The 17,315-nt window shown below is 37.2% G+C and overlaps 1 protein-coding gene and 1 long non-coding RNA gene across 4 annotated transcripts; one reads left to right on the top strand and one right to left on the bottom strand.

Annotated features, from left to right (window-relative positions):
* Window positions 1-5,969: 5,969 nt before the first annotated feature.
* Window positions 5,970-7,507, bottom strand: LOC147762915 (uncharacterized). Its single transcript, XR_015333616.1, has 2 exons — window positions 7,047-7,507; window positions 5,970-6,555 (listed from the first exon to the last, which is right to left on the bottom strand). It is a non-coding gene; the product is annotated as an uncharacterized LOC147762915 (long non-coding RNA).
* Window positions 7,256-16,332, top strand: LOC106154999 (carbohydrate sulfotransferase 15). Of its 3 annotated transcripts, none has more exons than XM_087009729.1 (8): window positions 8,690-8,901; window positions 9,229-9,575; window positions 11,613-11,940; window positions 12,235-12,351; window positions 12,619-12,778; window positions 14,067-14,241; window positions 14,583-14,733; window positions 15,663-16,332. In XM_087009729.1, the coding sequence occupies exons 1-8, from the start codon at window positions 8,802-8,804 to the stop codon at window positions 15,896-15,898; spliced, it is 1,614 nt and encodes a 537-aa protein (XP_086865855.1). In that variant the 5' UTR covers window positions 8,690-8,801; the 3' UTR covers window positions 15,899-16,332. The 3 variants fall into 3 exon arrangements, with proteins under 3 accessions (XP_086865856.1, XP_086865855.1, XP_013385081.2); XM_013529627.2 differs by having other exon boundaries at window positions 8,692-8,901; window positions 9,229-9,566; XM_087009730.1 differs by lacking the exons at window positions 8,690-8,901; window positions 9,229-9,575 and adding an exon at window positions 7,256-7,279.
* Window positions 16,333-17,315: the final 983 nt, after the last annotated feature.

Raw genomic sequence — 17,315 nt, 5'->3', positions numbered from 1 at the left:
CCAAGTTTGTTTTCATTAACCTTATAAGTTGGTGTAGATCGTGTCAGAAATAAGTTATACTCGATGTTTCTCTCCTTGTGCACTTTGTTTGTATGAACACATTTAGTCATTTTTTTAAAACAAATTTTTTTGCCATTGTAAAATGTATAGATTTCAGTTGTTTAGAATCAATCGTCATATAGCATTGCAACTGTCATTTGCCATTGATATCCTTATGCCATTATTGTTACCATTGCATCGCGACATGCACGTCATTTTCACTGTTATTTCGTGATGTTATTTCAGCATTGTTATTTTCTTATTTCTTTTTCAAGGACGTGGAGATCGCTCACTCCTATTCTTTTTTAAGTGCTTCTAAAGTAACAGTGGGTGATTATGTAAGGATAAGTGTGACAAATTTGCTAATGAATTCGTATTTTTGTTGGGTGATTGAAATGAAATTCCAAAGTTCATGTTTGTTTGATTAGATTTTTGCATAATATAGATGATACGAAATTGCTTTATTTGAAATTGTATATTGCTCTTATGCTGGGCATTCTACTCAAAAGCCCCCTTCCTCAAAAGGCTAGTCTATCTAAATTTACAAATCATTGTTAACAACGAATGTTTATATTTTGATAAACAAACAGGCTACTAGTTTCAAATTTTTATAAGGTTTTGAAATTGAATAAGAAAATATTTAAGGCGTGTGCCGTAAATATGTACGGTTGTTAGATCTTTGCTATTTACGAGATACCGGTATAATTGTTACTTTAGTATTCGTTGAAGGATATAGCTCTTTTGAAATCGGTATTATAGATTGAATTCAGGAGTTAAGAACTTCAGACTTTCACTCACTACTCGAAACGGTGTTATTTAGAATTGGGGGTTTTAACGTTGAATCCCTCGAAAAGTATAATGCAGACATCAATGAACTTTCTATTCCATGGCAAAATTTAAAAAAATAATAATATAAGAAAATTAAAAAAATGGAGACAAATACGTAACATTGTTGTTTCTTTTCTTCTTTTGTTTGTTGTATTACGATTTTATTTAACAATACTAAAAGTTTACATGAGGAAATTAATTCCCGTGTTTGTTATATCTTAGTGCATAATGTTGTCGACATCATGGTGCACTTTACTCGTTAACACAAGAAAAACTGCATTGCTTTCTCCGAAACTGACAGGAATGATTCTTTTGGCTAAAAAACAGCTCGGGTTCAAAAATCCGTCGGATTTGGGTGATTTGGAGTTTTTTATCATTGCGATAGTAGACAACATGTCTTCGTAATTGCCTCAAGGAGTTACGGTTACCGTGCGGTAACATACTTGACCGCTGGTAACAGACTTGACCGCTAGATTTTTATATACCGGAATGCACAAGTGTATGGATGGAATTCATCCATTGTGTTAGAGGAGATCTAGAAAACGCATCGGCAGAATCCACTTCCTTCATGAAGTTTATCCAACAAGATAAACTTCCATGGTTAAATCAGGAAAAGCAAGCATCCCAAGACTTGTACGTGCTCATGAATTCGTGTTATCGATAGATAGGCCTGCCGTCCTCATAAATTCAAGCAGGGTATATAACTTCTCTGTCGATAGAGCCAATAGACCTAAAGCAGTGCATAAGACGAATCAAAATTTTCCATTTATTGCAGACTATTGCTGTTTGAAAGAGCTGCTTATTTAAGGGAGGAGGAGGAGGAGGGGAGGGAGGGGGAGCACAACCAAGAGGCTGGACCTACAAGGAAAACGTAACGTTTGGGGATCATCTATGAATTCTATTGTAGCCGTTCCTTTTGAAACATTGTCTACTTTTTTATGCACATCTGATAAAACTTATGCTGGAATATAGTTAGTGGCCATTTATTTGGAAGATAACCATCTTGTTCGGCAATATGCCATTTTTATCAGTTAGATTTATTATTGTTATTAAGTATTTGTTTCAAAGTGTTTGTTTACAACCATAAAAAAAAAATCATCCCTTGTACACATTTTCTAATGTTCCTGCACAAACTATTAGATAAGACGAGAACAAACATTCAGTGATTTTAATATTTAGACGACAAACGTAGTGTGTGCAGGCCCACCACTATGGCTGCGCTTACTTATACATTTTGACCCCTTGGGATCCTAAGATTTTAGTGCAACTTAAAAAAAATCTATCGGTATTTGACTAGGCATGTAGATTTTATTGTATGTGGATTCATAGGTGTGCGGTATTTCTGAGGCGGTATTTATTTCGGATCTACCGTTACTTGGATCCAAAGGCACTCTAATTTAAAGGCTCTATTGTGTAGATGTCGGTAACGGGAGTATCAGCACATGGACTTATCGGTACAAAATTGTATCAGCACGCACTCCAATTTTCGTACGTATTAGCACCTCCTATCCCGTAGTGTTCAGTTTTGTGCGAGTGGTAAACTACGGGGATATGAAAGCGTATGGATGAAGACTCATCTTTAAGTTAAGTTTCTAAAAAAAAAAAAGAAAAAAAAGGTGATTTATTTCAAGAACAAGCGTGCTCCAGTTACATTTATTTAGACTGTCAACATTCGTGAACAGCGTCAGCAACAACCTCTCATCTAAAATGAGCCCTACCTGTATCAATTTGCATAACAATAACTGATTGGTCATCGTAGTGCGAGCTGTCTTCCAAACTAGGCCTAGTCACTTGAGAGTTGAATGCCGTGAAGTGAAGACGTGAGGGGACGGAAGGCAGGGTCGCAAGGTAATTCCTTGTTAAATACGTCTTGTTGTAAGTATCACTTTTCGTCCAGCAACATTTTAATGAAACTTAAGGCGCAGAAGAGTTAAAGAAAAGTTACAGCAGATGTCTTTAACACACGTTTCTGTGTTATAATATGTCTGTCAAAATGTTAGTTTTGGATAAGTATTAGAATGCTTGGGATTGGGAACAATGCTTTCAGCTGACCTTTGATTGAAATCTAACTTTACTTGAAATCTGAAGCTCTGCATCTTTTTAGAAAGAAATCTGTATGTATATACATGTATGATCCTGAACAATTGACTAATTTTTAAAAGATAAGTTGACAACAAAGGACTTTGACATGACATGACATAGTTAATAGTGCTTGTTACAGTTTTGAGGTTTTTGTTCCAATGGTAAGTGGGCCCCAGCAGCCTAAATATCAATTTCATGGCAAAATTTTGTGGCCAGATTTTAACAATTTGAATGTCACTTTTTATCAAAATTCCGATAACTTTAGGAGAATTTTAATTCTTTTTTGTTTGAGGGATCTGATGTTTGAGGTGTCTTTGTTTCAATTGGATTTCATTTTTCTCTATTATATTAAATTAGTATTGGTAAATTTTCATGTGTTATACATAATGTTTGTAAGCAGCACTGGAATTTGTAGGGCGATTTAAAGAAATCACTGTTTTTTTTTTTGTTTCTGCGGTGCAGGCGAAAGTTAACATATAAATGTAGCATAATTGTTTCCGATGAGATTTGAACGAATCGTTTTTTTTTTTCTTTCTTTCACTTCGAAATTAAGAAGCTCTCAAAAATAATTTTTGTAAAATATAATTATAAGTGCTTTAATGAACACGTGTATATACACATACACAGAAATATCAGTACACAATGAATAAATGTTGTTTATACATCACACGAATAATTACATAAAAACATTTCGGCCTAAACAAAACAGTTAAACTTTATTGTACTGTCGTCGAAATTTTATTTATATCTAATATATTCTTTCAAAACAGTTGTAAATGAGATCTTTTGACAGTCGTTTAAATTAACGTGCTCTGCTCCAAAAATTAGCTACAATACAGCATATTTTCCACTCACTCAATCAATTATTATTATTATTATTGTTATTGTTGTTGTTATTATTCTTATTTTAATTATTATTATTATTATACTTTGTAAATAAGAATAGTTTCACAAATTTTGCTGACGTTCTCTGGATGGATACTTAACCAGAGAAACAAGTGATTACAGTCGTAATAACTGAATCTGTATGATTATCCTTATTTTTTTCTTTAAATATTTTAAAAATCATTTCGGGGTAGTCTTTAGTTACATCATTTTGTCATTTCAGATCATCATTTTGATAAAGGCATCTTTGACTTTTTCTCATTTCAGAAACCCACCAAGATACGACATGTGCCTGCAAGCCACCCATCCCTTTGTTCGCATTCGGGGACTTAAGGCCTATTCACGCACTTTTTTAATTAAATTTGAATTAAAGCTGTATAACACCTTTTTATTGTTTTCATTTTGATATGAAATAATGATGATAATGATAATAGTAGTTTTAATATATGAAGAGGCGTATAAATATATTATGGTATAAATATAACTATATTAATCTGCTTTATAAGACGTGTGAATAGTACATTTCGAATCAACAATTTCCTATGGTGCCTTAAAGATTAATTTCTTTGGTTGCTTGCTCCTTTCCACGTCTTTGTTTACATATTTTCATGACATTTATAACAATTTTCACTGCTTTTATGTACACATTCTTGAGATGATATTGTTTGATTTTGTTTTGTTTTTGCTTCATATGTTCTGTAAAATTGACACTAAAGTTGTACTTTCTCATTATCAGTAATCGCTATCACTTTTGCGTGTAAAGAATTGAAAATAAAATAGCAAATGAATTGTGTTTGTGTTTTGAAAGAATCGCACACCTACTGATACAAAATAATGGTAATCACCTCTTTACAATTGATAAACTAACCCACTTGTCATGCTCAAAATTGACTAACCCCACCTGTCACCCCTCAAATTGAATGGACCCTTCTCGCCTGTCACCCCTCAAATGGAATGGACCCTCCCCACCTGTCACCCCTCAAATGGAATGGACCCTCCCCACCTGACACCCCTCAAATGGAATGGACCCTCCCCACCTGACACCCCTCAAATGGAATGGACCCTCCCCACCTGACACCCCTCAAATGGAATGGACCCTCCCCACCTGTCACCCCTCAAATGGAATGGACCCTCCCCACCTGTCACCCCTCAAATGGAATGGACCCTCCCCACCTGACACCCCTCAAATGGAATGGACCCTCCCCACCTGTCACCCCTCTAATGGAATGGACCCTCCCCACCTGACACCCCTCGAATGGAATGGACCCTTCCCACCTGACACCCCTCGAATGGAATGGACCCTTCCCACCTGTCACCCCTCGTATGGAATGGACTCTTCCCACCTGACATCCTCGAATGGAATGGACCCTTCCCACCTGTCACCCCTCGAATGGAATGGACCCTTCCCACCTGTCACCCCTCGAATGGAATGGACCCTCCCCACCTGACACCCCTCGAATGGAATGGACCCTTCCCACCTGACACCCCTCGAATGGAATGGACCCTTCCCACCTGACACCCCTGGAATGGAATGGACCCTCTCCACCTGTCACCCCTGGAATGGAATGGACCCTCCCCACCTGTCACCCCTCGAATGCAATGGACCCTCCCCACCTGTCACCCCTCGAATGGAATGGACCCTCCCCACCTGTCACCCCTCGAATGGAATGGACCCTCCCCACCTGGCACCCCTCGAATGGAATGGACCCTCCCCACCTGTCACCCCTCGAATGGAATTGACCCTTCCCACCTGACACCCCTCGAATGGAATGGACCCTCCCCACCTGTCATCCCTCAAATGGAATGGACTTATCCCGTTAACCCTAAAATTGAATAGACCCATCCTTTTTCCGATGAAACCTTTCCAATCATACTACAATGGCCTTTAAAAAACAGTAATCACGATTTTCTTTCTTGCAAAAATAATCACTTAATTTTGCGCCAAACTTGATTAAATTAATATCCAAACGTCATGGTAAATCCCCCCTCCCGCGACCCACGGTGAATAGAAAAGGTCGAGGGGTAAATAAACTTCTTTAAGTGAACGGATATATAGCATCTGGAATTTAGCAGTTAGCAGCAATGTTTTTAAGTCCATATTTCATGACAGAGTATATCAATAAGAGAACTCAGTGCAGAGATACATCTTGTTTATTTCAACTGTTACAATTTACAAACATCTGAATTTTTTTTTTTTTGTTTTAATCTAAAGAAGCAAATGATATAATTTTAAATCGGGTAGATAACAGGTTCTGAAAATTCATCTCATATCGATGTTACATTTACTTCAGCTGTATCTTTTAGATCAAACCGCCCACTCCCCCAAAATCGCAACAATTCAGGCAAAATTGTTTATTTATCACAAGTGTCTCATGATGGCATTTACGCATGATGAAAAAAATTGGCTTATACAATGTATACCATAATCGCCAATATCATACAGTTATTCATCTACTTAATAAAGAAAGCTGTGCAAATACTTTGAAATTTTAAGTATACCAATTCTATACGTACAGAATTATTTTGAACTGGTAGACCGTTAATGTTTTGTTTTTTTAAATCGCAGTATCAGCATGCACGATTTTTATCGTACAAGGTTTGCCTGTGCATACATGTACGTGCATGTATCCCACTCCCAAGTAGTCGCCAGGCAGAAGGCTACGCAAGCATCTGTCGGTTCCATGTGCATTTTGAAGTATCTCGGCAAAGAAGAAGGGAATTCTGAAATATGAAAATAACGTTAGTGACATAATTCAATATTCCAATACAATAAAATTTGGAGAAAGATTAAACTGAAAATAGACATGTGCTCATGTTGAGAAAATCGCACTGAGGCTAGCTGAACGCCTAGTTAAAAAATCGAATGCAAAAGGGTATGAAGTGTAAGAATCAAAATTTTTTATGCTTCCAAATTTCAGTCACTGTTGTACACTACATTCTATAACACTGACAATCCTTGGCAAACTGACAAGGGAACTGACCACTTACATTATTATAAAGCGTTCTCAAAGTAAAGTCTCAGATGAATGGAAAAAATTGTCCAAATTATTAGAAAACGAATAAAGCCAAACAAGTCTAAAAACAAGCAATCTCATCAAATAAACGGCGAATCCTACGTAATGAATGTTACCACAGTCTGCTTCTCTTAAGTGTAAATAACTATTAGGTTACTGTAAATCCCCGCTTTCAGTACTAGAGGAAACGTTACTCACAAGACACATTTGCTTCAGCACAGAATGAAATGTTTGGCCCTGTAATTCACCAGATCCATCCCGTGTCCTCCTCATACTGGGTCCCGCTGTCAAATGACAGGATGACAGCTCGCACTGCGCTGAGCAACTTATTGTTATGTAAATTAGAACTGTTATGACGTATTGCCATTTTAATGATGAGTTGCTGTTGAAATCGTTTTCACAAGAAAGGCAAATCTACATCGATGTTACAGGTTAGCTGGTCAAATCCATTTTTTTTTCAGTTCTTGGCTGACACAGGTTATGCAGTCGATCATTCATAAGTCTTAAATTCCTCTATTGCTTAATACACTAGGAACTGATACTGTGCCCAGTCAACACTGTCGGAGAGTTATTAGTTTGCATAAATAGTGTTCACTCACCTGTCTATTGTCATGTAATTGTAGTGGTTTGGGTCATTCAGAGGAAGGGAATATCTAGTAGCTGTCACCATTACCACGGACTATTCTACATATGCACTAGATATACATGACAGAGAACTTGTACAAATAGAATGTAAAAAGAATTTAGAATTTGCGCACTGTAAACGCGAACAACATACAAGAAAAATAATGCAATTAATTAGTCCTAAATATACCGGAATGTGTTGCAGGACTAAAATACAGCTCTGGTTAAGAAACCAATAGGGCTGGATTTATTCCAATTAAAATATGATTTTTGTGAGGTTTTCTTTTTTTTTATTTTTCACAAAATGCAATTTTTCTGGTTTGACTTTGAATTTCCATATGTCCTTAGATATTTTTTATTTTGGAATGACCACAGTTGCCATCACCCAAAACAAAAGAGACACCGGGTTCTTTCACGGAGAAAAATGCAATTGTGTTAGTTGTGATTCAAGAGCACAAAAACAACCGATCGCAACATCTGTATATTGCAACACAGTTTAACCATTTCCAGGACACTCTCTCTCTCTCTCTCTCCCCCCCCCCCTCTCTCTCCCTCTCTCTCGCTCGAAAAAAACTTAATTTTCTAATTATTAGAAGGTTGAATTTTTCTCTAACAGTGTAACCGCCATTTAATGACAGGAGGAAACACAATTTTGTATAACAAAAAAATCTGATAATATGAAATATCCTAGACATTTAAAACAACGTCAGATAAAAGTGTAAGCTTCTCGATGTTGACTTTTAAGGAAATCTATTGGAATCAACAGTACGTTTCACATGGGTATACGTGTATAAAGTCTACACCCGCCACTTCACAGTAATAATAATAATAGCATCAGTAGAAATACTTCTTATTTTTCACGACTTTTCAAAAAACACTGAAGAACTCTGCCTTATCATCGTGGCTTAGATCCTTTCAAAATATATGTATGAAGAAAATGAATAAATCATTATATTTAACCTGGCTTTGGACTGTTGTTGGTCAACTATATATCGCGAACAAGAAGAAAACCATGGTAATAAATAATAAACAGCTTGCTTGATATCTATCAAGTCAGTCAAAGAGGCATATTTGTAATGTTGTGAACGTTTCCTTTGCAAACAGCAGAACAATATCATCTAGTTGTCTTTTATATTCGATATGTGAGCTTCTACTCATTGAGCATTATGATTTGTATAATTAATGCATGGAGGCCTGTGTTAGATTATTCAAACTTGCCATTTGTATAATATATTTGTTTCTGAAGGCGTGACTTGGTTGCCACGTTGATTTGTGGCCGATACGGGTGTTTAGGTTTACCATCCAAGTTTGGGATATAGTGGATACAACATGAGGAATTTCTCGACCTGTACGCGTAAAAAATGCAAGGTCGCTTTCGTGATTATTTTAAGCGTGGAGCTTATTACTCTGGCTTTTCTTGGATACAGCGGTAAGTAATGAAAAAGATGTTATTTTATTTGTATCATTTCCATTCGCATCTGCAAATCCGCAAGGCATGTTAGTTTAAGGGGGCTTGGTACAAAAGACCTACTGAGAAAGACCAGAGTTTATAATTTCATATTTCAACATAATATGGTTTGTAATATATATTTTCATCAAAGCAGGTAGTTGAGACAAAAATGTTTCTAATTGACCTGTCATAATTTTTCTTTAAACTAAACTTGGCCCTTTTCAAGAGTCCATTCATCATTTTTCTTTTAACTAATTTTGTCCCTTTTCAAGAGTCCATGCACTCACTTTCTTTGCGTTATCACAGGGCGTTTAACATCATCATCCATCTCACGTAAGATTCCTACATACAGAGGCCAAAATACAGATAAATACCACCAACAGAGAACCGAGAAAGAGCTTGGGTCTGAAACAGCAACAACAACAACAATTGGACCGTCTTTGCCATTAGCAGTAACCAAGCAGATCCAAGAAGCGGCTGTTGTGACTAAAAACTTGTTAACAAACGGACCCACCGCTCGACCCCCTTCAGACACGGATATTTTTGGTGAATTAGGAAAAGATACGGAGTTATTCCCACCACTGTTACCCGAGGAACTTAAGAAGGCTATTATCCTGGACATGGAACAGATGACAGGGAGAAAGGTTTATTCAGTTCAGTTTATTTCTAATAGAAAGTACATGTACTTCAAATGGCCCGCATACACATATTTTCACCACCCCCCTTTTAACCCTCATACCGTGGTCAGAGAGATACATATTAAATAGTTTCATCTTTATACTCAAGATGAATTGTTAAAGGGACCAACTGAAGATTTGGGATTTTAAGCGCATTGTTAGTGCATAAATCTCTTTTGGTTCAACTCATGACCTTAATAAATATCGCAAAAAATACTTGAATTCAACACCCTCTGACCAACTTCCTGGGGTAACCCCAGAGAGGGGTGAGAAATTCCACCGAAACCATGGACATTTTCAGGGTAAAAACACAAACAAAAAACCGTGAATTTTGGCACTGTTACAAATGAAGCAACAGGGGTAGATGCTACATATCGAGTAGCAACCTGGCACTACATAAAGCTGATATTTCTTTTGATCAAATTCTGGTCGGTATGAAAAAGACCATACAGCTGTATTCTGCAGCAACACACATGATTAAATGATTCAAACACAAGATTGCGTTGTATAATCAAACAAAAGTGAGGCATGTGGGCATGGACTTCTAATAGCATATTTTTCAAAGCATGCGCATGCCAATTACATATATGATATAAAAACAGTGCAATGGGATTAACGGTTAATTCTCTTCCTAAGGTGTAGTACATAACTATACATAACTATACATACCTAACTATACACTCTGACTACAGAGGTCGCAATTGGTTAAGTTCTTGAATCTTCTTCAATTTTGTGACAGTCTATACTAGAGGCCCCTGTGATACCAGAGGGTAACTAACCTACATGTACATGTAGGCCTATTAGTGGTAAAAGCTAATATACGCTAGTTGCTCAAACAGTTCGACAAGTGCAATCAATCCAACCAAATTTTTATTTTCTAAAAAACAGATCAGACCAGTCTCTCGTTTTTGTGTTTGCTGGATACTTGTACGTCAAATTATAAATGTATCTGTTTTGTTAATAGCATTGCAATTGAATGCTTATTTGCATTACGTGTGGGTTGTATTAATGAGATTCTAAATATGCACCGGGACTTGTGTACAGCTTGCGTATATAAATAAGAAAATCGGAATAGTCACAGCAAGATATTTCTATCGGCACGGGAAGGATCCGTTGATTATTTTTTAATCATATGTTAAAGATGACATAATTTAAGTAATTTATTGCAACACTGCATGAATTCAGTTTAAGTACCATATGGTATTCTATGATAGGGGTGATTGAATATTCTTCGGAAATGCGGCAACGCCGAGCAGGCCCTGCGACTTCAAAACATTTCTGATCTCAGACTGTTAAAAAAATCTAAAATCGGTTGATATCAGTTGACATTCAAGTAGGGCGTACAGTACGTAGAGTCCACTTACGCTACCGGTTTCAGACATATAGACGTCACTCGTCTAATGTGTAGTGAAGCGCGTCATGATAATGATGGTAGGTGGGAAATGTCGTCTATTTGAATCTCGAGTAATGTTGGTAAATATTGTACACAGCAAAATAAGATTTAAAAAGAAGGATGAAACTTGTTTGAAACACGTCTTAAGCGTAAATTGCGGTTTATCTTGCGTAACCATTTCTCTTCTGCAATGCAGTCCCGATTTCGTTTCATCAATGAGACGAATTGGTGACTGTAGTAATTAAAAGTAAAATCAAGCTTATCTTCGTGAAAGTAGAATTGTCAAGTTTTGCTTTCACAGGTGAGAGCATTTCTTACATAAATTATATTTGAACAAGGGACGTGAAACAACAACTTAAATACATGTAGTAGGTTCCCACTTTTTTCTGTAAAAATTCTTCGAAATATAAGGTGGTGGTGGGTATAGCAAAAAATCTAAAAGGTATGTTACGTTTTTTATGAACATTGCGTTAGATTTAAAGAAAAATACGAAACAGCTATTATGTGATTTTCAATGAAATATTTTGTTACTTTTATTTATCTCTATACTTATTTATTTTTCCATTCATTTTTTAACTTACCTTTCTATTTATTCATTTGATCCGCCTTTCCTTTATAAGGAAAAGCCCAAGTTCAATCCAGATTTCAAGAACCCCTGTTGGTACGAGGAGGCCCCTCTCCCCGGCGCCTACGACACCAACTGGTACAGGAACAACCACCCGTTCAAGGATGTGATGCCAATGAAGTTTGACAAAATGGAACTGGAACTAACACCGAAATGGGTGCAGACGGGGAGAAGACTTCGATGCCTTCCTTATTTCTACCTGGCTGGTATCGCCAAGTGTGGCACAACCGACCTCTACCTTAGGATCAAAGATCACCCCCATGTGACAGACGGACTGCTGAAGGTTATTCAGTGGTGGAACCGCCTAGCCATACGAATCAAAGGTATATGTGTGTGTGTGTCTGTCTGTGTGTGTGTGTGTGTGTGTGTGTGTGTGTGCGTGTATGTGTGTGTGTGTGTGTGTGTGTGTGTGTGAGAGAGAGAGAGAGAGAGAGAGAGAGAGAGAGAGATTTAAGAGAATAGGGGTGAGCAAAGAAGAGAAAGAGTGATTTTATATAAACATGGTTTAGTATGCCAGTATTTGAAATAGCATATATTAGGAAAAATTACCAGACAATTTTTTGAGAAAAAGTATGGGATACATTCAAACAGTATTTTGTTGTTTATTTCATACAAAGGGAACCTCGAGGAAAAAGTGAGTTTTGGCGAGTTTTTGGACATATTTGACCATGCTGCATCGGAGATTGAGGACAACACTTGTTCCAATTGCTCTCATCTTCATCCTTCCATTGTTGGTAGGCAACAGACAAAAACCATTTCAATTGTCCAGTTCTACTCCAAATTTTCTCTTTTATCACTGTTGACCAAACGTACCCAGGAAGATGCACTCAAACACAAAATACATACGAAACATTTTAAGTCCTTTTCATTTGTCACATATTTAACAATAAATAGACAAATAAACAGATAACAACATTAATGGTTAAAACAAAACTGATATACAACAAAAACCTACGTAAAACTGATATCTAAGTTGCACGTAAGTTTTTTTCTGTCTGTAGGTGATTACAGCACTAGTACCCTCTTTGACAACGATTTTTGGCCAGAAATGAGGGGAAACAACGCCAGCAAGCACGAGCCTGACATCACCGTAGCCCATTACATGAGATATCTGCAGCCTGGCGTGAAAATCATCGCCATTTTCAGGGAGCCTACCGCAAGGTACCTGTAACTAAGAATTTCTCCAGTCACGAGTCATTCACATTACCCTCTACCAGGGCGACAGATTGATTTTTCACAGATATTCACTGATATGTCTCTAGATAAATAGACAGTCATTTGGCTCTTTGTCATTGTGTCTGGGGATTTTTCCGTTTTTCCCTATATAAATTTGCCATTCTGGTAGAGGGTACATTCACATTGAGCGCATTTAGAACAGAGGACTGACAGATCGGCGGATCAAATTTGGCGACTCATTTGCCGCTTAATTCCCGATTAAACACTGATTTTATTCCCTGCGGGTATTACGCAACAAGCATTCAAGTGGGTCGGCCATATTTGATCTGCAGACCTGTTAGTCCGCTGTGCAGAATGCACTCATTAATCCTATTTCCGGTAGTGGACTAGTAACTTCATTTATATGGAATTTAAAAAAAAGGGATTTAACTGCGCGACCTGCTTCACTGAGTTGACTGAAACCTTCTACTGAAACCAGGTTGACTAGTAACTGATAAATTCACTAACATGAAATTTCAAAATAAAAGGGGGGATTTAACTACGCGATCTGCTTCATTAATACATCTTTAGGTATGTTTTTTTAATGCGTAATGTCAATTTTTACAATTTTATAAGCAATCGAAAACACTGCATTCTGACACGTTTCCTATGTTCTAAAAACTCTCGATATCTATCATGAGCCTTTAAACGGGTGAAACACTGGAATGTGCTCTCAGTATTATAATAGGTGAAAGAACAAATAAAGGTGTTATTTGTTTAAATTATTCATTGCAAGCTGTCATAAAACCAAGCGCGTTTTTAGCCACATAGATCTGATGCATAATGTATAAAAGAGTTATAGTGGCACTAGTGAAAACAACGTTGTCAGCAATGGCGAGATTGCGTGTTGACAATTATTCAGTTATTCAACTGTCCCACATTTTCAACCAATAGATGGCGACTTTGTCTCTCAAGCATCTAAACGCCCATTTAATATGAGGGTGCGCTTTGTTATAATGAATTCTACCGGCTTGACTGACACAATTCACTTTTCTTTAAAGAAGTGTCCGTAAAACTGGGCCTATTTAATAATTTTGAACAATAAGAGCTTACAAACAGATTAAAGGCACAGTTTTAATTGTATACAGTATCAATTGTATTTAAGGCAAATGTGTTATTTACGTCAGGTTCTCAGGCAATATAAAGTGAAAATAGATTTATTTATGGAGATCACTTTTTTTGTTTATGAAGAATACAGTACCGAACACTTATTCACTCAAAATGTTGATTTCAGGCTATATTCGGACTACCTCTTTTTTACCGGAGGAGTAAAAAGTGAAGGCAAATCTCCAGCAAAGTTCCACGAGTGGGCATCAGCCGCAGTCCTTCTATTTCTTAGCTGTACTAAACATTATTCAGTCAGGAGTTGTGTATATAGCAAAGAACTTAACCACCAAAAACCTTTGGCGGTAAGTTCAAATAGCACGTGCTTGAAAATCCTACAACCTTCACATTAAATCATGTCTCAAAACACACCAAAATGCCCTCAAACTGTCTTCAGCACTGCAAAACAAAGGGATATAAAGGCAACAGACGAATTCACCTGATGTTTATTTCAAAAGATATTCGTAACCAATGAACACTTTTTTCAGAAAGTACCATTTCAAATACTTAAATTATTCAGCAAAGGAACACAGTGAAGACACTCTTAACTTTTCAAAATTTAGCTACAAACACGTAGATCTACTTAATGCAGGGATCACGTTTAATGACCTGTATCATTTACAAGTTGCTCCTACGTCATTTCCAGGTAGCTCGGCTTCGACTGGGTCTGTACCACGTGTTCGTGAAAGATTTCCTTAACGTGTTTCCACGTGATCAACTTTTATTCCTCCGTTTAGAAGACTACCATAGCGACATGAGAGGGAGTTTAAATAAAGTTTATGAATTCCTTGGATTAAGTAAGTACAATGACTATGTTCATATATTTTGAAACAACCCAAGTAGCTAATCACTCAAAGCGTGTCGAATAAACAGTAAAAAAACAAGAACATTTCAGTTGAAGTAGGGTTCGTGGGATCTTAGAGAAGGATAGTTGCTCATAATGATTACTGTCCCTTTAGAAATCCCACCCCACCACTTCCTTCTGCTTAGAAAAATAAAAATAACAAACAGTGCGAATGATTGTTATTTTAATGAACGCGTGTGCCGGAGTCTTCTTCAAATTTTTTAAGAGACGGGCACTGAATCTGTTTTAGAAGTACAGGGTAGAACTGAGCGTGCATTAAGAATGCAATTTTGAACCCGAGTAGTGGTAGTAGTAGTCGTCACGTTCCTACTGTCAAAGGAAGCAGAATGTCTGTAAATCATAAACACGAACTTGGCCTATTTGGAAGGAAAGGTGTCCTTAAGACAACAACATACCTATGAAAAGTGTCTATAAGCGTAGTTTATGATTCAAGGCAACAATTTTTAAATAACCAAAGACACCACTGCTTGCGTTTTACCGATCACCGTAAAATAATCAAAGTTTCATTGTGACCTTTAACAGGCCCGTAACCAGCAATTTCAAAAGGGGGGTGGTTATTCTGAAAAACTGGACCTTTTCCCATAAAAACGTCATGTACCTAGATCAAATTTTACCCAGAGTGGACCTTTTCCCAGCAAAAGGGGCGGTTCTTTCGAAACCCCTCCCCCGGCTACGGGCCTGTTTAATTTTTGAATGGGTGATTTTTATTGGCACCTTTTGCTTGCTTTTCAATTTTCTGTTAATTCAAATCGTAAATTTTAGCTTGATAGTTTAGTCAATATAGTCGTATTTTTCCCCGAAAATAGATATACTTTAACGTTTTGGAAGACACTTGATTTTTTTCTTGTTTTTATTTTACAGAAAAACTTAATCCATGGGAAGAAGACGAGATTTTAGCCAGAGCACCAACTAATTCTAGAACTGAGTCGTATAGCACCATTGGAAAAATGTGGGATTCTACTAGGACACTTTTGAGAGAATTTTACGCCTCTCACAATGACCAGCTAGCTGACTTATTGAATGATGACCGCTTTCGATGGGCGGATGTGCTCGCTGATACAAATATCGCTGAGACAAATACTACAACTGAACGGTGACTATCGGACCTTCAAAGAACGATGTTATTATAGTTGCTGTGAAAGGCAGATAGAGGGATTGTTTTAGCAGTGCAGTTAAAAAGCCTTGTTTTCATCTTAATGGAGTACTTGCATTTATTTCAACATTCCAGGACGCACCACTTTTTAAGTTGTCATACATCCCCATGGCAACTTAAAACAATATGCAAACCTATCTTAACTGGTTTAGTAATGGATGGAATTTTTAGTACATCAGTTCTACTTCTTCGTAAAAAAAAGCAAAACAAAAATGGGACACGAAGCACTCAGTGAAAAGTAAATAAGGAAATCATATTGTAAATGTGTAGATGATATATTCGATTGGATATAGAAATAAACATAGATATAAAATGTTTAAGTGCAATGTATGAGAATAAATTTGTGTGGCCGGAGAAACAACCAACGGCTGACCTCTTCTCGAGTCTGAGGGCATATTTCACAAACTTGGTACGAATGGGGCAATCTAACTGATTGCAGGAAGGAAATATACGTGATGTTGATGAGGAGTATCAATAATAGGTCAAATAATTCATGTTTATGATACACCATACGTATATGTATTCGTGTGCACACAAGGAAGCAAAATTTATCACTTCCTCAGCTTTGGATAAAATGCGTTAGTGGTCACAAGGCGGCTTCCGTGCAATCCACTCCTAGAAAACGCTCGCAATCTGGAACAAGGAATATTCGAGGAGCCGATCTAATGGACGCAGTATAACAAATAATTAAAATGTCTTAATAAAAAATGAATCACATCCGGATAACTGACCAAAACCATGTCCAACTCTCTGAGATACACCTCGGAAAATGTTGCTGGACCTTACTTAGTCACGGGAGTGTGTCAAATGACTGAAGCTACAACTATGCGTAGACTCTGAACCTGTTCCTGATTTCGGGCAAATTATTATAGTAGGCCTACATGTGTATCGTACTTTTGCTTTTCAATCCAGACAAATATGCGAACCGTGTGTTCCGATTTAATGTACTTGAAGTACATTTTGCAACATTGAGTGCAATTGTAATTTCCGTGCTTTTTTCTGGACAGACGCCTTTAAAGAGAGAGCTAGAAAACTGCACCTCCTCCATGGAACCATGGGGATTTTACTGTTTTATTAAGATAAAAATTTATAGAGCTTAGGTTAGTGCGGTAAAATATTCCGGAGGCGTGTCCCGTTACAACTGTATCTCAAGGCAGAGATTGAGGCCACCGATGTATCTCTCTGTCAAAGATGTTGGAAAGGCTGCCAACTCACTGTTTTCCCTTAGATGGTCCTGTCACTCACATTATTCAACTCGTGGGCATGACTTGCTCACGCGAAAGTTTTTTTAGGTCTAGCACACTGCTGTGGTATTTAAGCGTAAAACAAAAATGTTACAAATTGCACAAATATTCCATTCC

This window comes from Lingula anatina, chromosome 3 (assembly GCF_051362555.1).
Source record: "Lingula anatina isolate TDL-2025a chromosome 3, LinAna3.0, whole genome shotgun sequence".
NCBI lineage: Eukaryota > Metazoa > Brachiopoda > Lingulata > Lingulida > Lingulidae > Lingula > Lingula anatina.
This window is presented reverse-complemented; position numbering and strand designations above follow the sequence as displayed.